General features: G+C 50.0%; 2 protein-coding genes across 2 annotated transcripts in view; one reads left to right on the top strand and one right to left on the bottom strand.

The window, feature by feature from the left end:
- Positions 1-303: 303 nt before the first annotated feature.
- The window catches only part of Smtnl1 (smoothelin like 1), a 27,778-nt gene continuing 2,949 nt past the window's right edge, over positions 304-25,132 (bottom strand). Inside the window, exons 2-8 of the mRNA XM_055600317.1 lie at positions 6,093-6,724; positions 5,085-5,217; positions 4,929-4,980; positions 3,876-4,031; positions 3,628-3,742; positions 3,321-3,472; positions 304-496 (exon numbers count right to left, since the gene is read on the bottom strand). Coding sequence (XP_055456292.1) covers positions 352-496; positions 3,321-3,472; positions 3,628-3,742; positions 3,876-4,031; positions 4,929-4,980; positions 5,085-5,217; positions 6,093-6,722 — 1,383 coding nt within the window. The 5' untranslated portion in view covers positions 6,723-6,724 and the 3' untranslated portion in view covers positions 304-351. The remainder of the gene's footprint in view (positions 497-3,320; positions 3,473-3,627; positions 3,743-3,875; positions 4,032-4,928; positions 4,981-5,084; positions 5,218-6,092; positions 6,725-25,132) is intronic.
- Positions 15,968-19,489, top strand: Timm10 (translocase of inner mitochondrial membrane 10). Its single transcript, XM_055600318.1, has 3 exons — positions 15,968-16,097; positions 16,508-16,622; positions 19,063-19,489. The coding sequence occupies exons 2-3, from the start codon at positions 16,552-16,554 to the stop codon at positions 19,262-19,264; spliced, it is 273 nt and encodes a 90-aa protein (XP_055456293.1). The 5' UTR covers positions 15,968-16,097; positions 16,508-16,551; the 3' UTR covers positions 19,265-19,489.

Raw genomic sequence — 25,132 nt, 5'->3', positions numbered from 1 at the left:
ACCCACTGGCCAGACGAAGCGGCGGTTTGGGTGAGATTTCTAGAGATTGGCTATTTCCTGTCTAGAAGTCCTCCCCACCAGTGGGAGGAAGTGGAGAGGAACAGAGCACAAGAGACCTGGCAAACCGCCACGCGTGTCGCCGAATACAGGTTTCTTTTTATTTTTGGCCACCGCCTATTGCATACATATGTGGCTGGTTGGGGTTCGGGGAGCATCAAGGAACGAGGATTTTACAAAGGTACTTGTGATGCCTTTGAGCCTGGGCCACCTGTTTCACGCCTGGCGGTGCAGAAGCTCCTGGAGGCCACAGCTGTGCGCTGGTGGCTTCCTCCACCCACACAGCTTCACCATTCATTTCTTTTTCGTCTTCACCAGCCCTTTCTGCACAAGGCTCCTGTACAGCTCCTGGACGTAGGTGTAGACACACTTGGAGTCGGGCACTGCCAGCCGCACCATGTCATCCACCTCCAGCAGCTGGGCGCAGTCCGCTAGTTTCCTGGGGGAGGGCAGAAGCAGAAGCATAGCGTCAGAGATGAAGAGGGAGCCGAGGAGACACAGACGGGTCCAGCCAAGTGATGGCCACCAGCTCAGCCATCCCAGTGTGTGCTGGTGGTGACAGGCTCAGCAGGGCCAAGACTAACACTGATATTTTCAGGGGACCTGGGTCTCCACATCCTCACATGGGACCTCTGTTCTGCAGTCTGTATGATCTTCCTCCATGCACACGTGTAGAGCTGTGCTCTGAATCACAGACAACATGAACCTACCCAGACAGAACACAAACCCTATCCAGAGTGCTGGCTTTAACAGCTTCATTCAATCAGAGCATCCGTTTATTAAGCACCTACTGTGTGCCAGGAAGTCTTCTACTTGTCAGCGGTGAATAGCCAAGACTCTGCTCTCGAGTAGTAATCACACACACGAAGCACAGGGTTTACCAGACTGCTGAGCGGTGCTACGGAGGAAAAGGACCACGCTGTGCTAGAGCGGGCTTCTGGTAACTCCTAATACGGTGCCCAAGGAAGGCGTCTTAGGGTAAATGCGGAAGCCAGGTGGAGAGGCAGCATCTGCGAAGGCCCTGATGCAGGGCTGCCTGCTGTGTCTCTGGACTGCGGGCAACCAGGCAGGTCCTCTTTTCTAACTTCTCAGCTGCACCTGGAGGCCACTTGGTGCCAGGTGTCTTATCGGGTTCTTCAAGATGGTCCCCGTTGCTCCTCTTTATCTCTAATGAGCTGGGGAGGAACTGAACTGACAGGGTTTGGTGCTTTTCCCAAGGTGAACGAGTGTGGCAGCTGGCACTCAAGCCCAGCCCCGCCCAGGCCTCTGATGCTTTGGCTCTTATGGTGCTAGGTTTCAGCAGTCTGGGCTGCCAAAGCCAGCCAGCTGTGGGTGCTGGCAGTGGGAACAGGGGGCCCCAGGGGAAATCCTCTCTCAGGGCTGCCACAGCTGGGCTGAAGTCCAAGCCACTGGCCTGGGAGCTGCAGCAGGGGCACAGACAGGACAGTTGTGGAGAATGGGACAGACAAGCTCGCTGCACCTAAGGCTTCAGCCTCAGCCCTATGTGCATGGCCAGTGCCATTCCAACAGTGGAGAGGTGAACCCTTTGTGCCTATGGAGCCTGCAGGGCTCCCCCATCTGGTGACTGATGACACCCACTGGGGCTTTGGATCGCCGTTCCTTCCCTTCATCCAAGGACTCTGAGAAGAAGAGGACAATTCCGGGTCAGGGGCAATAGCTGTGGCAGAGGCCCCTTTCAAATCCCATGAGACACCTCCAGAGAGGCCATGGAGTTAGGAGAGAGGAATAAGGATTCACGCCCTGGCAACTTGACCGTGATTCTCCACTCTCCGCTCCTATAATTCTCAGCTTCGTTCCCTTGCCTTAGCGTTGTTCTGTTGCCTTGTGCCTGCCAAAGCCCGTGGCATCCTGGCTCATCCTCTGCCTTTTTGTGATTCTTCCTCTAAGTGAAACTAGGCTAATACTCTTTAGGTTAGGGATGTTTGGCTGGGGCGGGGCTGTCTGCCCTTTTGTTGCCTCTAAGCTTAGCTAGACCGGGAATGTCACTTGACTCCAACCCTGCCACAGTCCTCCTGTAGGGACCTGAGAAGACCTAGGCTCTCGCCCATTTCCGCTTGTGAGGACTGAATGAGTGGCTGCACACACAGCCAGTGCTTGCTTGGTTTACGTAGCTTTCACTCAGCACTGGAGGTGTGGCTGAGCCGAAACACGACTTCACACGTTCCCCAAGACACCCACCCATCTCGTCCCATGGCAGGACAACATAAAACCGAAGGGCTCTTCAGGAATACAGAGTCTAGCTGAAAGTTTATTGTCATTTGCCCCTGCCTTCCAAGTGTTGGGATTAAAGGCACATGCCAACACACCAGCCATCTGGAGGCCTGTGCCCTAAGGCCTAAGGCTATGCTTCACAGACCCTCTTAGAAAGAGAGGGTTGGCCACTGATCTCCTCTTAACTGGAAGGTCTCCCCTTAATATGTGTCGTATGTAGCTCAGTCAACTAATGTTGGAGAAAAACGTGCTGTAAAAAAAAAAGGGGGGGGGCTGTAGGGATGGCTCAGTGGTTAAGAGCACTGTCTGCTCTTCCAAAGGACCTGGGTTCAATTCTTAGCACCCACATGGCAGCTCACAGCTGTCTACAACTCCAGTTCTATGGATTCTGAGATCAATGCACAGAGAATAAGATTAAATAAATTCTTAAAAAAAAAAAAGATAATTAAAAAAAAAAGTTGTTGAGAAGTTTGGATCAGTATGTTCCTATGGAGACACACACTCCTCCTGGAGGAGGCCTGATGCTTTGCACACCCATTACTAGGGTTTGTTTACTTATCCGACAAAGGTTCTCCCGTCTCACAGGCTGATCTCCAACTCTGTGTAGGTGGGGATGGCCTTGCACTTTTGATTCTCGCGCCTCTAAAGCTCCCGGGTGCTAGGATTACAGGTGTGCACGATCACATCTGGCGATCAAACACAGGACTTTGTGCATGGTAAACAAGCACTCTATAAACCGAACTATGTCCATGGCCATTGACTGACTGATAATTGATTGATTGGTCTTAAGATAGAGGTGAAGCTGGCTTCAAATTCTCAGCAATCTTCCTGCTTCAGCCTTGGGGTGCTGAAATTACTGGCACACACTGCTGTGCGCCACAAGGAGCGCAGCTTTGCCTTTTTGTGCCATTTACCTAAAGGTGCTAAAAAACAAACTCGAGGACCCACTTGCCATGCACCCTGTGCTCGCAGCTGGCTGTTCTGAGCCCCCCTCCTCCCGCAGGACCTGCCGTCCCTGGATGGAGACTTACTCTGCAGTGGAGAAGGCCAGGGTGAAGTTGTGCCTGCGCTTTGTTGGGTCCAGCTCTGTGTAGTCAAAGGCGTCTGGGAAAAACTTGTGGATGAGGGCGCAGAAGGCCATGCCGCTGCTCCAGCTGGAGGAGAAGTTCTGGATGTCCACGTGCTGAGACAGATGGGCAGGAGACCTTAGTGGTCCCGGGCAGGAGCGCCTGGACTTCGCCTCTCCCGCCCTTTGGAAACGGAACCCTCAGATTTCCCACCACATTTGCCCTGGAGAAAAGTGTCCCCTGTCTGTTTTGTATCCCATCCCGTGCCCACCTCGTAGTTTCTCGTCATGGCCCGGCACCACTCCAGAAGCATGTTCTTCACACTGCCAACGGCTGCCCCGGCTGCCTTTGTGTTCCGGAACAGCGCAGTGGGGCCAGAGGCTGCCCTGTGAGGGGAGGGGCAAGGAACCACAGACAGGCTTCGGCGGAGGGTCTGGCCTTGGTTTCCGCGGCCCCCAAGGCCTCCCTCCCTCAGATCCTAGGGAAATCTCAGCCCACCCTGCCAGGTCGGGACCCTACCCGCCAAACTTGTCCATGATGGCTTTCCGATTCTGCGCACGGGGTCCCCGTGGCCGGGTGGGGGCCGACAGCCTGCGTTCCGGTGCCCTTCCCTTCTTTTCCTCCGTGGGTGGGGGCTCCGAGGGGCCCTGGGGCACCTCGCTGGGCGAAGATTCACTACTGGAGAGGTTGCAGAAGCACGGAAAGGGGATTAGGCCGACTCCACGGGCTGCAGGGGGCCGGCTAGGCAGAGGTCATGTTCAGGTCTGTACGTTTATGTTAATCGGTGCACACTTATCCTGGGCCTAGCTTTGGACGGGCCGAGAAGCAACAAACACACTCTGCGGAGCCCGTGGTCTGTTGAGGTCACGTGGTGCAGGACTAGGGCATATCTGGGCTCTGACCTGAGTTTGGATCCGGGCTTTGTTATCACTCGCCATGTGATCTTGGGGCTGTCACCTTACTTCTCTGAACCTCAGGTTTCCCGGTCTGTAGAGTGGGGACAAGACTGCCTACCTGACAAGGTGATTCCGAGGCCTACGGAAGATCAGGGTCAGGTGGCAACACTTCCTACAAAGCTGTGCAAATGCGGCTGAGGTGTCTAGCGCTTCCAGTTCGCCAGGCACCGTGCGCAGGCGCTTTTTGCTCCCTGGTTCCTGGAGCCTGCAGTAACCCTGTGAGAGCCGAACAACCGTTCTATTCACTTTACGGGTGAAATTAAGTGACACAGCCAAGGTCTCGTGGCTGCTAAAGTGGCAGCGCCATTGTCCGAACTCGGGCTTTCTGGTCATTCTTATGGACGGCCCTTAGAGAGAGCTGTAGTGACCAGTCAGGGGCCCTGAATAGGCTCCAGCCGTGGAGCAGAGCATAGACTAGGCATCGAGCTTGCCTCTCTCTCCGTTTGTTTTCTGGGATCTGTCTGGGATACAAGACTGAGGGCCAGGAATTCTGGGATATCTGGAAATCAGGTTCTGGGGAGACCCAGAGAAAGATGGTTGACTTCAGATGAAGTAGGAGGTGGGAGGAGTCAGAGCCCCAGATGGGAGGAGTCAGAGCTCCAATGCTCAACCTTACCTGGCGGAAGGACTGGTCTCTCCAGACGCTGTAGAGTCTGGAACCAAGCCGTCTGGAGGGAAGGAATAGAGCAGAAGGAAGCTGAGCTATCTGAGATGTGCCTTCCGGATCTTCCTTCCTCAGGCTAGCCATGCAGCATCCGGGGCTCTCCCTCACCTGGGCTGAGGCCGGGTCCCTCATCTGTCGGGCTCTCAGGCCACTCCTCGGGAGAGCTGGGAACCGCCGCGGTCCTTTCTTCTGGTTCGTTTTCCTTAGCCTGTTCCTGCTCTTCAGTAGGACTCTCTGGCTCCTGGGGTGAACAGGACCTATGTAGGCAGCTACCAAGGCTCTCTAAGAACTTCAGAAAGGTTTGGAAGGCAGCCTGGGCCACACTCTCCGTTCCTGTCCCCACTCCCGAGACCTCGGTACCTGGCGGGGGAAGGCTGTGCTTTCCCAAGGTGTCGTGGTTTGGATAAAGTGGCTGCGCCCTCAACAGACTGTCTCATTGGTGAGCTCATAGCCGAATGAGATGGTATTATATGGAGTAGGGCCTAGGTAGGGCACCTGTCATGGTGGTGCTCTTGAAGGGCATATCTTTTATGTAATGCAAGTATGTGGTGTGTGTGGATGTGAGTATGGGCTCATGCTACAGTGTGTGTGTGGAGATCAGAGGACAACCTCAGGTATAATCCTGACTTCCTCTTTCCTGAGACAAGTTCTCTTTGTTGTTTGTGCATAAGAGGTTTCTCCTTTCTTGGCTTCCGTCAGGCACACTGGAACCACGGATGTGCTTTACAGGGCTCGACTTTGACATGGGTTCTGAGGATTAAACTCGGTACTTATGATCGCTTAGCAAGTGTCTGTACCCAACGAGCCACCTCCCCTGGGAAGAGAATATCTTGTTCGAGATTTCTTGTCTCCTTCTGTTTTCTTTGTTTTGGCTGCTGTAGGAAAAACAGTCTTCCTCTATCATGCCCTTTCACGTATTTCTGCCTCATCACAGGCCTTAAATCAGTGTAACCTGGACCAAGACTTTTGAAACCATGAGCCAAAATAAAAATTTCCCCTTGAAAGCAACAACAAACAAACAAATAAGCAACAACAAAACCTGCAGACAAGCAAGGGAGGCAGGGGTTTAGTTCCGGAGGAAGGGAAGGCTGCGGCCCTCCTTTATGCCCTACTTACTGCCAGCTCCTTTGTGTCACCCTCCATCTCTTTCCCATCGACTTCCGGGAGCTCAGCCTTGGCCTGGTCTTTCACATCAGCCTTCTTCTGAGATTCAGCCTCAGCCTCTTTGACAGTACCCTCTGCCCCAGCACCCTCCTTGGGTTCAGGCTTAGCCTTATCGTTCCCATCCAGTTTCTCCTGAGATTCCAGATTGGCCTCTTTCTCATCGTCCTTCTGCTTCTCCGAGGCCAGCACAACTTCCTCTTTCCTCTCATCCTCGCTGGGTTCAGGTTTTGTCTCTTCTTTCTTGCCCATGTCTTCTTGAGAAGCCACTGCAGTGGCTCCCTTCGCACCCTCCTCCTCCGCGAGGCCAGCCTTGGCTCCCTCCTTCCCACAGGCCGCGCCTTGCAAGTCTATGTTGAGGTCTAATACAGTTGCTTCCCCCGGGCATCCCTCTGGCAGGCCACCTTCAGACACAGCTTTACACGCGTGTTCTGCCCCATCTGGAGGCCCTTCATTGTCACTTGTCCCCACTGTGCCTTTGGCCACCTCTTCTGCCGTACCTTGACTTCCTGGTGTCCCGGGATTCCCAGCAGTTGGGGAGACAGTGGTCCCATCCTCAGAGGGACCCCCTTCTGTCTGTTCCATGTCTAGAAAGAGAAGACATGAAGACTGTCACTCACTGCCCTCTGAGTGTTCTGGCTCAGGAGTCAAGAAGTCTGTGGTTCCATCCTGGTCCCCTAACTCGTTGGGCGTGACACCAAATGCCCACTCTTGCTGTGGTCACAGGAAGGGTAGAGGGTTTCCCTGCTAAAGCGGGGCAGTTGAACCACCTTGACTTGGTGTTTATCCATCCTCCTGAAGACTATGGATTTATTATTTTGATTTTAAAGTGGGGTCTCGTGTAGCCCAGGCTGACCTCAGACTTGGTCTTTAGCAGAGGGTTTCCTGATCTTCCTGCCTGAGTGCAGGGATTACAGGCTTGCACTGCCAACTTGGCCATTATTATCATTATAAATAATTATAATTATTATTCTAAGGCTCAAACCTAGGGCTTCATGCATGCAAGCCATCACTTTACACCTGAGTGAAATGTCCAGCCTCATATAATGCTTTTTCAATATTTTTTGCCTCATTTTGATTAAGCCAGTTTACCATCATTCTGGAACATGGACAGAAAATCGCTGCTCCCCCACAGCCTAAAGCAAGCAGGCGTATAGACCTGCACAGCCCTGCTTTGCTTTCATTGTATGGATTTTCATTTACCTTCTATTTCTGGTAAGCGACATTGAGCTTCCATCTCCAGCAGTGATCTAAAGTGTCTTTTTAAAATACATTAATGGATTTAAAAATAACTTAATTCAAAACAAGACAGGCATTTAGGAAACCCGAGTAAAGACGATACAAATGTCAAATCATAGAGGTGATGTAAAAATACTGGGGCTTTGGGGGGCCCTAGGCAGGCTGCCCTCTGAACCTTTGTGGTTCTTGACAAAGCGGGTGAGAAGAGTGTGCTTCGGTGCGAGAACAGAATTGCACCCTCTCTAGTCTGCTCCTGGTGTATGCGGCGGAGCAGTTCCTTTACTTGATCATTCCTATTTGAGTGTTCAGAGTCAGGGATGGGCCGGTTCCTTTACTACCTTCTCTTGTTGGGGGTCTAGTTACAAAGAAAACAGTTCCCAAATCGGGCTTAGGGCATGACTCAGACAGTAAGAAAAGTGGACACTCCTGTCATCAGCTAAAAATACCTCCTGCCCTCGGCAGACCTGTCTTCCTGGCGGGGAGGACCCAGAACACCTCTGTAACACACACAGCATGAAGTCAGGATGTGCTTGTGTCCCCAACTTCAGTCTTCCTGTTTCCCTAGACAAGAGCTCCCTGGATCTGGTGTCCCTTTCCCCACTTTCTAGGAAGTAGGTAGAGTTTTGTAAAGATTTGAAGACTGTCCGTCAGCACGGTCCCTTCATGGTGTGGCAGCTCCAGTCAAATGTTCTAGCAGGAGGGGTCCCTCTTTCTGTGTGCCCGTGTAGCAGCGTGCACAGAAGATAACCAGGAGGTCACAGCACGTGGACCCTAACCTAGCTGCTGGCTTTGAGCTCAAGGGATTCCCTAAGAGCGCCAGCTTTAGCTAAGAGTGTCTAGACAGTACTCAGTAGAAGCATGGCCCAAACGCAGGGGACATGGCTGAAGGGGCAGAGTGCTTCCCTGGAACGTACAAGGCCCATGCTCAACTGCAGCACTGCGTCAACAGGGCAGAGTGTGCATGCACCCCTAGCGTTTGTGAGGTACATGCGTGCAATCTGTCCTAGCGTTTGTGAGGTGCAGGCGTGCAGTCCTAGCATTTGTGAAGTAGGGCAGGAGGATCAGTCTCAGCTACATATTGATCTTGAGGCCAGCTGAGAGTATGTCTCAAGAAATAAAAAAAAAGTGAAAAGAAGGAAAGAGAGAGAGAAAGAAAGAAAGAGGAAGAAAAACAAAAAGAATAAATGCAGGTTCCCTTGACAGTGAGAGGAAGATGTGTTCATTCACTGACCGAGGTTGTTCCAAATATAGTGAGCTCCTCACTCTCAGAGAGACACAGCATCATTAGCACTTCAGTAGGCAGCAGGTGCCACGGAGTTTCAAAAACTGAAAGTGTAGCTTGAATGTCATTGAATTCACCTTTCCTTAAACCTGCCTGGCCGTGGACTTTCCTCTTTGCCCTCTTTTCTTACTGAATTGCTTCCCATGAGACATTTCTATTACACCCTTTGTCAAAACCATGTTCAAGGTGTGAATGGGGCATAGACTCTCTGCCCTCTCTGTTCTCTGTCCTGGTGGGGAAGGTGGTGTGACTCTGTGGTGAAAGTCGCTGGCGTCTTGGGATGGAGGGAGACCAGCTCCCAGTGTTTACTGTGCGGTGCTTGCTCTTCATTTTAATTTCAATAGACAGAAAAAGGTGCCAGCCCATAGGGATAGTGGAGGGCTTAGGTGTGTAGGGCATGTGAAGGATTTGGAGGGCGTCCTTAGTCCACAGATCGCCTGGTGAAGAGGGATTGCGCTATTCCTGAGCCAGGGTTAGGTCCTGACCTGGTCCCCAGGACACTTAGTGTTGAGAGACAGAGAGAGCTGTATGTCAGTAAGATGAAAACAAGTCCTTTTTACACATCCAAGTGAGGCGAATGTGCTAAGACATAGCTGATGCTTCCACTCTTTCCTTCCAGCTGTACACACGGAAGGTAGAGAGAAGAGCCCGCTCACCACCTCTGCGTCCCCTCTCCAGGCTTGTGAATAAACAAGGAGTGAAGAAGCTCTGCGTTCTGAAGAGCCAGGATACCCCCCCCCCCACGCTCATGGTCCTGCAGCAGCTCACAGCTCACCCTCAAGTGCTCCGCTGTGCCTTGGTGGTCCCTTGCTTGGCCCTAGCAGGGTGTAAGTAGCCCCGTTTTATAGTTTAGGAGTCTGGTTTAGGGAATAGTCTTCCTGTGTCTAAAGTTGTAGGAAAATTAAATTATGTCAAGTTATACCTGAAACCTAGGTCTCCTGAGTCCAGAGTTAGAGCACGTACTGAAGATACTTTTCCCACTAGATCCTCAGGCAGTGTCCCTTGACCAGCCCCAGCTCACAGGAGTGGACTCCTCAGTGGGGAGGAGCCACTAAGGGTAAGGAGCTGCTCTCTCATCCAAGCGCACACAGGGCCATTCACAAAAGGTTGCCCACCACTCTATTCCTGTTCTACTCTCTGCTTCCTTCTTCCCTCTTCCCCTTGAGCCCCAACTATTACCCCTTTCTCTTCAGTTCAGCTCCCTAGTCCAGAGGGAAACCCCAAGTTCTGAGCCTTGAACAGGCGAAGGATGCTTGCTGTCTGCAGTGTCTCCATCTCCTTCTGCCACCCAGTCTCTCTCTCAATAGATCCAAGGCTCCTGCCTTGCCTACCTCAGCCCTCACTTGGAGAGACTATTGCATCCTAATGCTCCCTCCCCAACCCCCCAATACCTCCACCTGTCCCCCCAAGGCCCGCTTCCTGGATGGCCACCTGCAGGCCACTCTGTACCTGAGCTCAAGGTTATCCAACTTCCTTAGGCAGCTCAACAGAGTTGATAATAGTGAGGAGAACTAGGAAGCAACCTGATTTTCTCTCACTGTAGGGTTCTCCTTAGATGATCTGGCTCGTGCAAGGTGAGAGCAGGGGCTGGAAGATCTGGGAACAGTGAGAAAGGGGCCCAGAGCTTTTCCTACCTGAGGGTTCGGCCTGCAGCTTGGGAGCTCTTGCCTTGTTCTAGGTGAGTAGCCTCACTCCCATCGTCCTTCAGGATCTGGTGGCTTTCAGCCCCCAGCTCATAGTCCCTCCTCCTTGCTCCCACCCCTCCCCACCTTGAAGAGGCCTGGGCTTTGGGGAGAGCATTGTTTACTGGCCTGTTGGTACAACACTTTCTCTTAGACTGGGAGGCTCAAATTTCCCCTGGAGATCTGACAGGTGGCACCTTTCAATCACGCTGCGTCCCTCTCCTGGCCCTAACAGCATCTTTTCTGTGTTCACCTTCCTCCTGAGGACCAGGCAAGCGGCAGGCTAGCCCATTCGGAACATGGTCTCCAGCTTTCTGTGACCATCCAGAGCCAGGCTAGACCTCCTGTATGCCCCTAGCCCTTTGCCTCCAGTCCTCCTCTAATTTCCTCCTCCACTCCTCTCTAGACAAAGCAGCTGCTGAGGGATGGACTCAGGAGGCAGCAAATAGGGCAGCTGCCGGCAGTGGGCTCACTGGACCAGGAAGCTTTAAAGGGGAGGGACCTAGAGGCCAGAGGAATGGAGAGAGCCAATGAAACACTGGACTTAGCATCTACGTCCAACATAACTCATTGCTTCTGTTTTGAGCTCTATTGACTGATACATGATCAACCTTGAATATATACATTCATACATACAAACAGTTTGTATATACATATATTTATGTGTGTGTGTGTATATATATATATATAGTGTGTGTGTGTGTACGCACAATGAATTGAAATTTTGCTCAGAAAACAAAACAAAACTTAACAAAAAAGCAAATCCTTATCCTGGCTATGTGTCATACAACTTAAGAAGGGTATCACTTGGAGAGCGGACAGTGATATCCCTCCCATTTATGAAGCCTGTGACTCCTCCAATTCCCCTCCCCCAATCCCTTCCACTCAGCCACCCTGGCTTGCTTCCTGTTCCTTAAATAAATCTAATCAGTGCTTTCCAGACTCAGGACTGGGTTTTCCTTCTGCTCTTTGTGAGGCTGGGCTCCTTCTCATTGTTCTGGACCCAGCTCCATTTTTTTTTCTCTCTCAGAGGGATTCTTCACAGTTGTCAAGCTCTCTTTGTCACTTTTGCCTGCTTGTGTACTTTAGATATGTACTGGAATTTTTAAAAATTGTATTCTTAGCCAGGCATGGTGGTACAAACTTTTAATCTCAGCACTCAGGAGGCAGAGGCAGAGGCAGGTCTATCCAAGGCTAGCCTGGTGAACAGAGCAAGTGCCAAGACAGCTAGAGACAGGACACAGAGAAACTCTGTCTTGAATAACAACGGCAACAAATTGCCTTCTCAGGGTTGGAGATATGGTTCAGTGGTCAGGAGTGCAACACCAGCTGTTCTTACAGAGTACTCAGGTTCAGATCCCAGCACCTACATGATAACTCATAGCCATCTGTGGGTCCAGTCCCAGGGGTGTGAGGCCCTTATCTGATCCCCAAGGCATCTGTACCGCACTACATTCGTGCAGGCAAAACACCCATGCACTTAAAATAAGGGTAAACAGATCCGTAAAATTACTGTAATATTGCTCTCTCTCTCTCCTCTGTGCTCCATGAGGATAGGGGATCTTTTTCATGTTCACAGATGTAGGCCTCGAGCTTTGTCTGGGTCGTATTGGGCTCTTAATAAATACATATTGAATTAAGGAGTTAATCAAGGAAAGCAGGGAAGAAAAAAGGAACTGTGGTCAGTACCTGGGATGATGTGAGACAGAGACCATTTGTGAAGCCAGGTTTAGGGACAGATGCTCAAATAAATGTCCCTAGTATGTCTCCTTCATTCATCCAGAAATTAGCTGTTAAATACAGGTGAGTTCTCCCACATTTGTCTGGCTTGATGATTCTTTCCTTCCCTTAACTCATTCTTGCCCTTCTGTCAGTAGATAATAAAAACAGCACACAGGAAGATTGTGGCATCAGTCAACAAAATGTCTCTTGGGTATCCTTCCACTCTTTGATGTGATGGTGGGTGCACAGCAGGAAGGTGTTGGAGACAACAGAATTGAATACAAGAGGAAACAGGTAAAAGACAATTTTAATGTGAGGAGAGAGTAACCATATCAGCAGGTAAGGTATATACTGTGTTAAGTGTGAGGAGGTAACCACATCAGCAGGTAAGATATGTACTGTGTTATATGTGCTAAGTTCTGTAAAATAAGGTGGAGTGGGGCAAATAAGAGCATTTTCTGATTGTTTTTGCTTTGTTTTGTAGAGAGGACATATTGGTAGATAAAACAAGTGATGTGGGAACGAAGACCTCAAGTAAGTTTGGGAGTGAAGCCTGTGAGAGTGAGGGACATCAGCATCTGTGGCAAAGAGGACAGTGACAGGAGAGCAGGGGTGCCTGCCTGGTGTGTCTGATAAGGAGAGGGTGTCAGCATGGCTGGACAGAGCATGGGGCAGGAGAAAGGCTGGAAGTAGCAGAAACAAGGCTGGCACATCACGTAGGCGTGTACTGGCTTATACCGATGATCTACTTACAGCATCTAGAGCTGCTTAGGACATAAACCTATAGGCAAGTCCAGGAGAGGTGTGAGGGTCCACACTGAAGGAATCTAGCAACTTCCTGTGGACTGGGATAACTGACTGATAAAGAGGTAGAGTGAGCCTAGCACCAGCGTTCTTCTGTGTCTTGACTACGGACACGACTTGACTATTTGCCTCCCATCCCTGCCACAGTGCCTCCTCTGCCAAATGGAATGTATCTCCTGAACTGAAAGCCAAAGTAAACCCTTCCTGCTGTGGGCTGCTGTTCTCAGGTGAGGGTCGACATCACAGAGAGAAGTAACACCGGATCCTACAAAGCTATTGAGAAGAGTTTGGCTTTTGCTCTGTGATTAGAAACCACTGCAGTATTTAGTGGGTGAATGACAAGATCTACTTTTAGTTTTTCACATCACTCTGGCTGCTGTTTTGAGAACAGTCAGATGTGAAGTATAGACAGGAGCAGGGAGAACAGCCAGGGCAGTAACTTAGTGCTCAGTACAGTGTGTGGTGGTCTGGGCCAGAGAGTCATTTGTGAAAGCAGAGAGATGAGGAAAGCAAAAGTGATGAGGAACAGCCACAGTGGAGACGCACTAAAGTTTGGGTAGGCCTTCTACTTAAGTTAATGGGAAAGTCTCTTTCCTCTTGCTCTTCTCAAGACAGCCCAGACATATCTTTGTTCTCTCTGAGTCTTTTATGAGTGTCAGGTCCCAGTGAGGAAATGCTGCACTCCTTTGTTTGGGGCTGAGTCCCAAGAACGCAGTACTGACCCAGAGTGAATGACAAATATGGACCCTTTTATAAGGATGGGAAAGGATGGATTGCAGGGTAGAGTGAGGAACCAGAGAGCATCAGTTCAGGATGACATTTGGATCCCAGTGACAGTCTCAAAAGCTGAAGCTATTCAGCTGACTTTTAAAACAATCATCCCATGGGCAAGTGGAGAGTCTTACTTGTAGCACCAGGAATGCTAACTATAGAAGAGAGACAGGGCCACCTAGTAAATAATAACAGTAGCGCTACTATCAGCAAAACCAACAATTTTCCAGGCCCTGAAGGGAGGGAAGTAGGATATGTAGGAAGTAGAATGGGTATAGTTTCAGTTATGCAAGATGACCAAATTCTAGAGGTCTTCTGTGCAATACAGTGCATAGAGATGCTAGTACAGTACAAGAAAAGCATCTCGTGCTAACTGTTCTAATAACATCTCGATTCCTCTGAGAGGCTGGGAAAATATTTGCAGTAGGGCTGAGGAGGTGGCTCCGGTGGAGAAAGCTTCCTCTGCAGTAGTAAGGTCCTGGGTTAAGGTTCCTAGAACCCGTGTAACACCGGGCATGTAGGATGTCTCCACAGTGCCAAGACTCCTGCCGTGACATGGGAGGCAGAGACAGGTGCATCCCTGAAAGCTTGCGGGCCAGCGGGGCAGGCTGAGGCAGCAGCAAATGCAAGAGAGCCTGTGTCAACACGGCAGGCGTTAAGGATGGATGTCCAAAGCTGCCCTCTGACCTTCACGAGCACAGTGTGTGTATTACCTGCACTCTCTCAAGTGCCCAAGGCACATGTTCTTATAAATAAATTTAAATGTAAAATTAGTATATCAAATGAGTGCTGCAGTTCAGTTGTGGGGCCTTCAACGCTGACAAAGAAGGATAAAAAGAAAAGAAACCACTGTTAGCTGAGGATGTGAAAACAGCACTTTGGAAAAAAGACCTCATCTGGTAAATATAACAATAGAACGATAAAATGTGACTAAATTTTAAGATTTGTCAAATCCTGAAGATAGATACAATGGCATTCATTAGACTGTGTTCTCCGTGTTTTGTAAATTTCCCTAATAAAAGTTTTTTTTTTTTTTTTTTTTAAAGATTCATTTATTTTACAGTATTCTGACTGCATGTGTGCCTGCAGGCCAGAAGAGGGCAGCAGATCTCATTATAGACGGTTACCAGCCACCATGGGGTTGCTGGGAATGAAACTCAGGACCTTTGGAAGAGCAGTCAGTGCTCTTAACCTCTGAGCCCCATAAAAGGTTTTTTGTTTTTGTTTTTGTTTTTTTTTGCTTAAATTACGTGTGTGTGTGTGTGGATGTATGAGTGCAGGGGCCCTCCTTGGGGAGCCAGACTGTCGGATACCCTTGGAGCTACAGTTACAGATGGTTGTGGGCATCCAGTATGGGTGATAGGAGTTGAACTCAGGACCTCTGCAAAAGCGGTATTCTGCTGTCCCAGAACTCATTCTGTAGAGTAGCTCACAGAGGTCTGGGGCCTCTCCTGCCTTCCAAATGCTGGGTAAATTAAAGGCCTGCACCACCACTGCCCCGGGGCCAATAAAGGTATTTTTTAAAGAATAAAAGCAGTGCTTTTCATTAGATTTGTTTATTATTTATTGATTGATTGTGCATGTGTATGGGTATAATAAAAAAGTACAATAAAACATGTTTCAGGCCTGGGCATGTAGCTCATTTGGTAGAGTGCTTGCCTGTAGCATGCACATGACCCTGGGTTCCATTCCAGCACTGCAAAACCCAGGCAGAGTGGGGCACATCTGTAACCTAGTAAACTAGTGAGGTAGAGGAGGGGGATCTTAAGTTCTAGGCCATTTCCCGCTACACCGCAAATTACAGGGCAGCCGGGGTTCCATGAGACCTTGTCTCAAAAGCAAGCAAACAAAATAGCTGCTGGGTTCTCCCTTCTGCGAGCAGCAATCTTGTATCCTTCTCTCTACAACCCCACCAGCTGATGACGCACACACAGCTCGCTGGTTTACTAATGCAGTGTCTGGGCATCGAAGATTTTAAAAAATATTTATTTTTATATTCCAGGTGGTTTTAACATGCAAAACTGACAGGCCCCTTTGGAAAACGTTCTCCCTTCTTCAGACAAGACCTGACTGCGTTCAAGCCTGGGCTTGGCGTAGTGGGTTGAGGGAGCCAGCCTCTTCCACACTCACACGCTCACACGCCTCCGGGACAGCCCACAGGATGGAATGCGAACACGGCTGCCGGCGCTCTGCCCCTCACTCAGGCCTCTATGGTACTTTGGAGTCCTCTCTAGCAAGCCAAGTCGTCGTGTCTTCGACCAGCCGGAGGCTCCGTCTCTATGGTAGCCGGTTTCCCAGCGCGGCCTGGTCTCCGTTACCTTCCGGATCAAAGAAGAGGTTGGACTTCCTCTCCGGAAGTGACCCACGTGCTTCTCCTTTCGCCTACCTGGGTGCCCGGCAACTTTTTACGATTGACGCGAAGTTGGGGACGGCGTGGGAACTGAGGTGCCTCAGGCCGTGGTGAGCGAGCCACGGCGTCTGACCCCAGGGTGACCCTGATGATGCCGTCGCCGTGACAGAGGCGCAGCCCTTGGTCCGGCACCGGGAACCTAGGTCCTGGGTAGGGTCGGATTCTCAGGGCCGCACTGGTTTTCAGGCCCACGGTTCTGAGTGTTCTGTCCCTACCGTAGATCCTCTGGCTAGGAGCGATCTCGGGGGCCTTGAGAGGTCTGTTTCCGTCCCCGAGCCCCGTGGCATCCTGAGTGACCTTGAGCTGGACGCTGTCCCCTGTAAGGGCCTCATGTCCACTTCTGCTAAGAGAGCTGATTACGTTTATTGAGGACACTGGTCCCTGCTGGTTTGAAACACTGATTCCTCGCGTCCTCCAGCCCCCGGGAGGGGTCGGTGTTGACGATATTGTCTGCTCCTAGGACGGAAGACCAGGAGGCTGTCCTCTCCACGGTGCTAGGTTGACATGGATCCTCTCAGAGCCCAGCAGCTGGCTGCGGAGCTGGAGGTGGAGATGATGGCCGACATGTACAACAGGTAAAGAGAACCACTTTACCCGTCTTGGAAAATTAGCCTGGGTCACCCTTACCATAACAGAGCGAAGGATTTGTAACGAATGCTTTCTTTAGGGTAGGGAAGCCAAGTCCCACCCCTCTACCCCGGCCCCACCCTCAGAGTCCTTGGCTAAAGTAAATAAGGGTCACTAGAAGAGCTTGGCTATTTAGAGGGAGTAAAGGGGGCGTGAAGGAGAATCTCCTGTCCAGACTCTGTTGAGTATCAAGAACAACTAAGCAGTGCCTTTTCTTCTTTCCTTCCTTCCTTTTCCCCTTTCCCCAATAGCCCATTTAATTACCTTTGTTTATGTACTTTGTGTTTGTTTGTGAGTGCCACCTCGCTTGCCGTAGCCCACACGTGGAGGCCAGAGGACAACTTAGGAGTCCATCTTTAAAGAAAAAGTGTATGAGTGTGTGTGTATTCTTACGTATTTGAAGAAGAAGAAATCAGATTCCATTACAGATGCTTGGGAGCCACCATGTGGTTTCTGGGAGTTGAACTCAGGACCTCTGGAAGAGCAGCCAGTCCCCTTAACCACTGAGTTGTCTGAAGGACTCCAGCCTCAAAGAATCCATTTTTCCTTCCACTATGTGGGTCTCCAGGGTTGATCTCAAGTCTTCTGGTTTGGAAGCAAGTACTGTTGCCTCTGGAGCCATCTGAATGGTCATTTAGAAGTCAATAGCATTTAGAAGCTAATATTGATTCTTTTTTTTTTTTTTTTTTTTTTTTTTTGTAGGGGCTTGGGAGGGTTGTTTTTTCTTTTCTTCAAGACAGGGTTTCTCTGTGTAGCCCTGGCTGTCCTGGAACTCACTCTGTAGACCAGTCTGGCCTTGAACTCAGAGGTCCATCTGCCTCTGCCACCTGATTGCTGCAATTAAAGGTGTGGGCCACCACCACCCAACCTTTTTCTGTTTTTTTTGAGACAGGGTTTCATGATGTGGTCCTGGCTGCCCTTGCATTCACAGAGATCTCCGGCCTCATTGTTTTGGGTTCTGGGATTAAAGGTCTGAGCACCTGGCCTTCATTAAATTTTAACTCTGTGTTAGGCACTTGAAAAGTATTTTCTATATATTATCATTAATATTGTTTTTTATTTATTTGTTTTTATTTTATATGTATGTGTGTTCTGCTTGCATGTATGTATGTGTACCACTTGCCTGCAAAGGCCAGATCCAGAGGGCATCAGATCCCCTGGAACTGGAGTTACACATGATTGTGCGCTGCCATGTGGGTGCTAGGAAGCAAACCCAGGTCTGCAAGAACAGCCAGTTCTCTGAGCCACCGAGCATCTCTCCAGCCCCCAGTTTTTTGTTTTTGTTTTTTTTAATACTCAAAATAATGCACAGGGAGAAGAGTAAAACTTAGTTGGTAGGGTGCTTGTGTAGAATGCAGAAAGCCCTTGGTTTGATCCTGAAATGGTGCCTATAATTGCAGCACTTCAGCAAATCAATAGTTCAGGGTCAACTTTGACTTCATGGTGAGGCCAGCCTAGGATAGAGGAGACCAGCCTGATAAATGAATAGATAAATAAATAAATGAAAGGAAGGGAGATAGGTGGGCTAATTTTATGAGCCATTTTAACACAGGGTAGTTGAGATATCAAGGGTTTAGTAATCTCCAGGTCCATAGCTGCTCTGTAGCAGCATCAGAACTCCAGTCCGACTTCACAGCTACTGCTTGGACCTGTGTGGCCGGTTTGGAAACAAATCATGGTGCACTAGTCACCTGCGGAATACCTCTGGGTACGTTGTCTCCCAACTGATCATCTCATCAACAAAACTGACAGAGTGAGCAGCACTTCATAGACAGTACTAACAGTAAACATGACCGCCGTTAGCATGTAGCACACTTACAGGAAACGGTAGGTATCTGCCGACAGAGTGAGCAGCACTTCATAGACAGTACTAACAGTAAACATGACCTCCTTTAGCATGTAGCACACTTACAGGAAACGGTAGACATCTGCTGGTTTGCCAGTACAAGCTCTTTTTGTTGGTTGATTTATCTGGGAGGCTGCAAGTTAGAAGGGCCTTTAAGGTGCAGACTGTGCGCGCAGACAGGCTGCCTTGGGTGGCCCTCAGCAGATTACTGAGCTTCTGTGCCTGTAAAGTGGGAACAATGATTGTGGCTACCCCACTGGGTTCCTGTGTGCCTTCCCTGACAGAGTCTGTGTTAGCGCTTAGCCTGGTGCCTGGCACACAGCCACTGTCCAGCAAGTGATTCCTCTTTAACAGTCGTGTACGTGACTCAGACGAGGTTCTTAGTCGGAACTAAGTTCTCAACCTTAAAGTGGAAACTGAGGGTTTCCACTGTTTTCTTGGGGGAGAAGGGAAGGAAAGCAGTGCAGCAGGGTTGGAGTTGTCGACGGTTCCTGGGGTGCACAGGAAGTTACTGACACAACCTTGCTCCTCTCTAAACCCAGAATGACCAGTGCCTGCCATCGGAAGTGCGTGCCCCCCCACTACAAGGAAGCCGAGCTGTCCAAAGGCGAGTCTGTGTGCCTGGACCGGTGTGTGTCCAAGTACTTGGACATCCATGAGAGGATGGGCAAAAAGTTGACAGAGTTGTCTATGCAGGATGAAGAGCTGATGAAGAGGGTGCAGCAGAGCTCTGGACCTGCATGAGGCCCAGGCAGTGTGCACCTGGGATGAGCTTGCCACTTACCTGATTGAAGTGTTCCCAAATGGGTGTCATACGTGAAAACCGCCACACTTAGGCTTCCTGGAGCATCTCCAGGACCCTTGGGTGTGGTAGAGCTGTCCTGGCTAAAGAAGGAGACTTGTCATGCTGGTCTGTGACTGTGTACGTGTGTATATGTATATATCTGTATTAAAACAAAATTGTGCAAAGCAGTGTCTTCATTTGAGAGTGATGAGTCAGAGCATCAACAGTAGAGGAATTTGATGCAGTGGCTTTTTCTGTTTGTGGGATTGTTTTGGTTTGGTTTTTTTAATACAGGATCTTGCTATGTGGACCAGACTGTCCTCTAACTCACAGAGGTCACTGCGTCTGCCTTCCAGGTGCTGGGACTAAGAAGTACACCGCCACACCCAGCAGGTTGTTTGTATTTTGCGGCAGTCTGCTACTTGCTGCCCAGTTTGGCTTCAAACTCGGTCTTCCTGTGTCAGCCTCTAAGTGCTGTGATTACAGGTATGTAATGTAGCAATGTCTTAAGGCCGTAGACTAAAGCTGGGCATGGTGGCTCAAGCCTTTAATCTGAGCAGATGTCTGAGTTAAAGGCCAGCCTGGTCTACACATCAAGTCCAGGACAGCTCATGCTACAGAGAAACCCTGTCTCAAAACGGCAACAACAAAAAACCCCCAAAACTATAGACTAGTGAGTGGAGAGGGCTAATACTTGCTGTATGACTTTGAAGGTGCCACATCTCTGTGCTTCAGTAGAGAGACAGAAGCAGTATCTTAAAACTTGATTGTAAGTGGAGGGTGCGGACATTTCTACACAACACAAAAGTGATTGAGAGGAGGTGAGTGGGCAGGATTTAGCGAGCAAGAGGCTGCTCTAGGGGCTCCTAGATGTTTGTAGCTATAATGCTATGAAGGCAGGAGGCGGGCCAAGCATCTTGGAAGGTCCCTCCCCACCCAGACTAAAGGTCTAATTGGGAAACAGGTTCAGAGGTGCCTCTGTCTGCTGTGGTCAGATAGAGGAGTGGGAAGGCCAAGCCTACCCCTGTCCGCCTTGGAGGACTGCAATTTTCAGAATGTGTGGCTGTTTCATAATCTCTGGACATGGAAGCCACTGACAGCAACACCTTCAAAGTAGACATTTGTAGAGGTGTCTGGGACAGAGTGAAGGGCAGGAGAGGCAGAGACTTAGTTCAACTTACATCTGTGGGTTCAAAATGGATTTGAGTCTGAGATTTTCTACCTGTCTGGCTTCAGGAGAATAACTACTTCAGTTACCCTACCTGTTAAATATTGCAGTAGAGGCCATCTGCCTTCTTGGGTGGCTGTGAAACGAATAACTCAGTGGTTAGAAATGTGTCTGAAATACATCAAATACTCAGTTTCCTAATTTGGTGCAAAGGGGAGACACTAGATAGACTTATGGGCAGAGTGTTAAGACGTTCTCAGTGCTGAAAGGCAGACAAATTCAGGCCAGCAGGTGGCACTGTCTGCCCGTGGGTCTCAGCTGCTGGGACTACTGCCACAAAGTTAAACTTGCTCTCTGCCAGCAACCACAATGCTAGGAAGAAGTCACTAAGGAAAAGAGATGCTGTGTCTGCCTCAGACTTAAAAGGGACGTAATGAGTTTTCTCTTGCTAGGCACAGCTAGAGTGAACAAGGCCTGGCGGACACGGGAAGAGGCTCCAGCCAGGGGTAGCCCTTAGAAAGGCTTGCTGTGGCGGGGAGGTGTGAGGGATGGGAAACGGCTGCGGTGTGGCTGCAGCACCAAGTGTGAAGAGAAAAGATGAGCAATGCGCCCAGAAGCCTGGGCGGGCTCCGCTCCACAGCAGCCTAGGAAGTGGGCTGTGTTAAGCCATTCGGATTTTCTGCTAAGGGCGTCAGCAGGCTGGGAAAGGATTTAAACCTTTCGTTGACAATGACAAGTCTGCTAGTCACAGGCTTACTGTCCCAGCCAGATAGATAGTGTTAGATGACAGCAGATAAGGGGAGGAACACCACACAGCCTGGAGAGAGAGCGGTGGTAATGTAAGACTAGCTCACGTTAGGTCAGCTCCTGAGGCAGTTAATCACATGTTCAAGGCAGAGCTCGGATCCCAAGTTACAGCCCCAAGGCTACTTAGTGGCTGCCTTTGGCTTGTTATTTCCCTGAGGAAAAAAAAAAAAACTGCAGCAACTTTGCGTTTTCAGTCTGTTTTCTGTGGGACGTGCACAGAATGAATTGGCTGCATTCTTGCTGCCAGTGAGCAAGTTGGGTGGAGTGGAGGGTGAGAGATAGCAGACAGATTCAAAGGGTGTGAGAGATAAGACTGAATTAGGTCCTTTCCGGCCTTGAAGTGGAAACCCAATGGTTTTGCTTGATTATACCCATTTGAAAAATGAGGAAAAATCTAGGCTTTGGCTACTTTTAAAAAATGAGAAGATCTTTAAATCTGTACTACAGGTTGATGGTGGCCCGCTGGAAGATGGGCAAAGGCTCAGCTATTCTCCAAATCTCACCACTAGTTTCTGCCTCCTCCCCACTGGCCTGGCTCCGTAGGCTCTGGCCTATGTCTTCTGCGGTTAGTACATTTGTGCTCTTTGACGGATCCCGTCCCTGTGTGCCAAGTGCACTAGGTGAAGAGGCTTCCTTCTTATGAAAAGATCATAGCTCAGTGATAGGGCCTAGTTATGGAAGACTGCACTCTTCTCTTCCTTCTGATCGGTGAAGCCAGCTCCCGGGTTGTGAGCTGAGCGGTGCAGCGGACCCTGTGGTAAGCACCGTTCTCACGGTCAATGCCCCACTGTGTGAGCCAGCCCGGAAGCAGATCCTTGCCCTGCTCGTGATGCCACCCCACGTCCACACTTTGCATCCTGTGAGAGACAGTGAAGGTTGGGACCAGCCAAGTCACACCTTACCTCCTGATCTGGGGAAGCTGAGGTAAAGCATTGTATTTGGGGTGGTTCAGCCACAGACGGCGCATGCACAGGCTGTCCATGTGCCCAAGGCAGTTGTCTGGAGCTGTTGTTCATTTCACATCTATGCTAGGATGCACTGGATACCATTGTAGGCCCTGGGATACACCATGGACCAGACAGAATAAGAAAGACACTTGTCCTCTAGGAGCTTATATTCCAGGGAGGAATGCCGTTCTGAAAGGCAGGCAGCCCCTTTAGAGTCCAGGGAAGGTTCTTAGCCTCTGTAGCTCTCAGAGCCCGTTAAAAATCTGACAAAACCTAAGAGCCGTTTCCTGATGCACACACATAGGCTCATATAAGAGCTCCTGTGATGAGCATTGCCTTAGGTCACAGGACACAGTGGAAGGTGTCTTCAAAGACCCCGCTGGTGGAACAAATACTAAAACAAAGTGGTTTTGTAGTTGTGAAAAATGTTAGGGTTGGGCTGGGGGCTGGCCAAGCACACCCTCGCGTAGCAGCCTCTTTCTACAGGAAAGGAAAGGTAAGCCCCTACCCAGAGCCTGCAGCAGACCCCCCAGGTGCCTGGGTTCCAGAAGAACAGCAGGTGCCACAAGAGAAAAAAAGTAGTGGGTACATATGTGTACATGTGTCAGATGGAGTCCGGCAAGTTATTGCAAAGAACCAGACACTTATGGGAATCCCTGACTCCAGTAACGAGAGGGCTCAGGAGACATTGCAAGGGCAGCAGCCAGAAAGAACGTTTTTTTCCAGGAGATCATGCTGTTTACATGTGTGGTCAGGTGAGGTAGAATTGGCAAGGCCAGGTTGCAAAGGTCCACCCTGGGCTCAGTGAGCAAGAGGGTGCAGGAAGGCCAGTGTAAGGGAACAAGGAGTGTTTGGAGGTTAGGGACTAAGGCTACAGGCAAGCTGCATGGAAAGAGGAGGCAGGGAGCAGAATCTGGGGTGCTGCCGCTGTTGACACAGGCAGCAGTGGGTGAGGAAAGAGCAAAGGAGGGAAAAGAATGGTTACTTTCAATTGCTGAGCAATCCTCACAGCCTCAAATGATCCAACACTTGGCAGGGCAGTGTTCAGCGGCAACCAGCGCTACAATCTCTCTCCTCTATGCACCTCTCTGGTCCTTGGCACTGAATCTCTCATGTAAGGTTACCTTCTCTTGGGGACTGATAAAGCCTGCTGATTCTTTCCCTTAAAGCTATTTGTAGATAGCCAGGCATGGTGGTGCACGCCTATTAATCCCAGCACTTGGGGAGGCAGAGACAAGCAGACCTCTGTGAGTTCAAGGCCAGCCTGGTTTACAAAAAGGGAGTCCAGAACAGCCAAGCTACACAGAGAAATGCTGTCTTGAAAAACGAAAGGAAACAAAAGCAGTGTGCAGATGTCGACTTACGCATCACCCTTAAGACCCATTCTTGGAGCTCCTGGCCAGACCAACTCCCCTCTCATTCTATACATCCCCACAGTGACAAAGCTCAGATTCCCCGGCTATACATTCTCACTGTGGCCTGTTTTCAGCTTCCCGAGACCACGTGTGCACCCCTGGAATAGAACCTTTAAGATTTATTTTATGTGTGTTGAGTGTTTTGCCAGCTTGCGCTGAAGTGGACCACATGCTTGCACATGCTTGCAGTGCCTGTGGATGCCAGAAGAGGGCATGGAGCTCCATGGAACTGGCAGCACATTATGTTCTGAGCCACCAGGCGGGCGGGTTGCGACCTAACCCAGGTCCTCTGCAAGAGCAACAGGTACTCTCAATGTTTGAGCCATCTTTCAAAGGCCCCATTTGTTTTCTCATCTAGTCTTGCTCTGTAGCCCTGGGCTAGAACTGGCCTTGCACTCCCCGCCCCTCCCCCCCCCTTCATCCTGCCTTGCATCTGCTTCCCAAGTGCTGGGATTAGAGGTGTGCGTGACCTGGCCTTTTCCACCCGTGAGCCTGAACTGTTATAATGGCTTCCTACCTACTTAAGCTTCCCTTTCCAATACACCCTCTCGTCATTAAACACACACTAAGCCATGTCTGTGCCCTTAAACAAAGCCAAAAGAAGAAAACGAAAAAACCCAGAGGTTTTTTTTCTTCTTGTTCTTACAGTTCACACCACTGTAAGTATCCAGCCTAATGAAGGTCATTTCAAAGTCATTCCAGACTTCCTTCCAGCTTCATTTCCTGCCGCTCCCCTCTCATTTATCAACACATGTTTAGCAGCAGCTTACAGTGTTCCAGGTCCGTGATGGGCAGGCGCCATACAAATTACCTACAACAGGGGCTGTTTCTGCACCCAACAGGCTCGCTAGCCCCATGGAGTGGGGAAGGGGAGCAAGGAAAGAAACCGATCATTTTAGGTTGGCAGGAGGCCTCTGGAGTAAGCACAGTGTTTGGGGATGGGCGGCCAGCTTCCATCACGGTGGAGCCTGGCTAGGCTGTGAGGATGAGTGAGGTGGAAATGAAGAAGTGAATCTACCATTGCTACAGCTCCTACAAGAAGGAAGAGCAGGTGCAGAGACTGAAAGGTGTGAAACCAGCTGGCTGGGCTCCGCTGCACAGTTGCTCAAGGCGAACCTAGGAGTGCTGAGTATTCAAGCAGTGAACGCAACAAAGGCTCCTGGCTTCACAGGACCAAGAGTTCCTCAGGGGAATATGGGAACATCGGGTGGAGTATGGACTATCAAGCCTCCCAGGAGCAGGAGTTCACGGACGCTCTGGATGGGGCTCCCACCCCCCCGGAAGTTTCAGTGTGAATGTCTGTGCTTATGCCCATGAAGCATTTCCATAGACAACGGGTTAATATTCTATTGTGGTCATCAAAAGACCATGATGCTCTTGAGTCAGAACCTGTCCTGTGGGGCCCTTTGTCTTGAGCCAAGGAATTTGACCCTGAGGTGTGGAAGTATATATATATATATATATATATATATATATATATATATATATATA

This window comes from Psammomys obesus, unplaced genomic scaffold, assembly GCF_907164565.1.
Source record: "Psammomys obesus unplaced genomic scaffold, mPsaObe1.curated_primary_1811, whole genome shotgun sequence".
Classification (NCBI taxonomy): Eukaryota; Metazoa; Chordata; class Mammalia; order Rodentia; family Muridae; genus Psammomys; species Psammomys obesus.
Note: the sequence above shows the minus strand (reverse complement) of the source record. Positions and strands in the feature narration are given on the sequence as shown.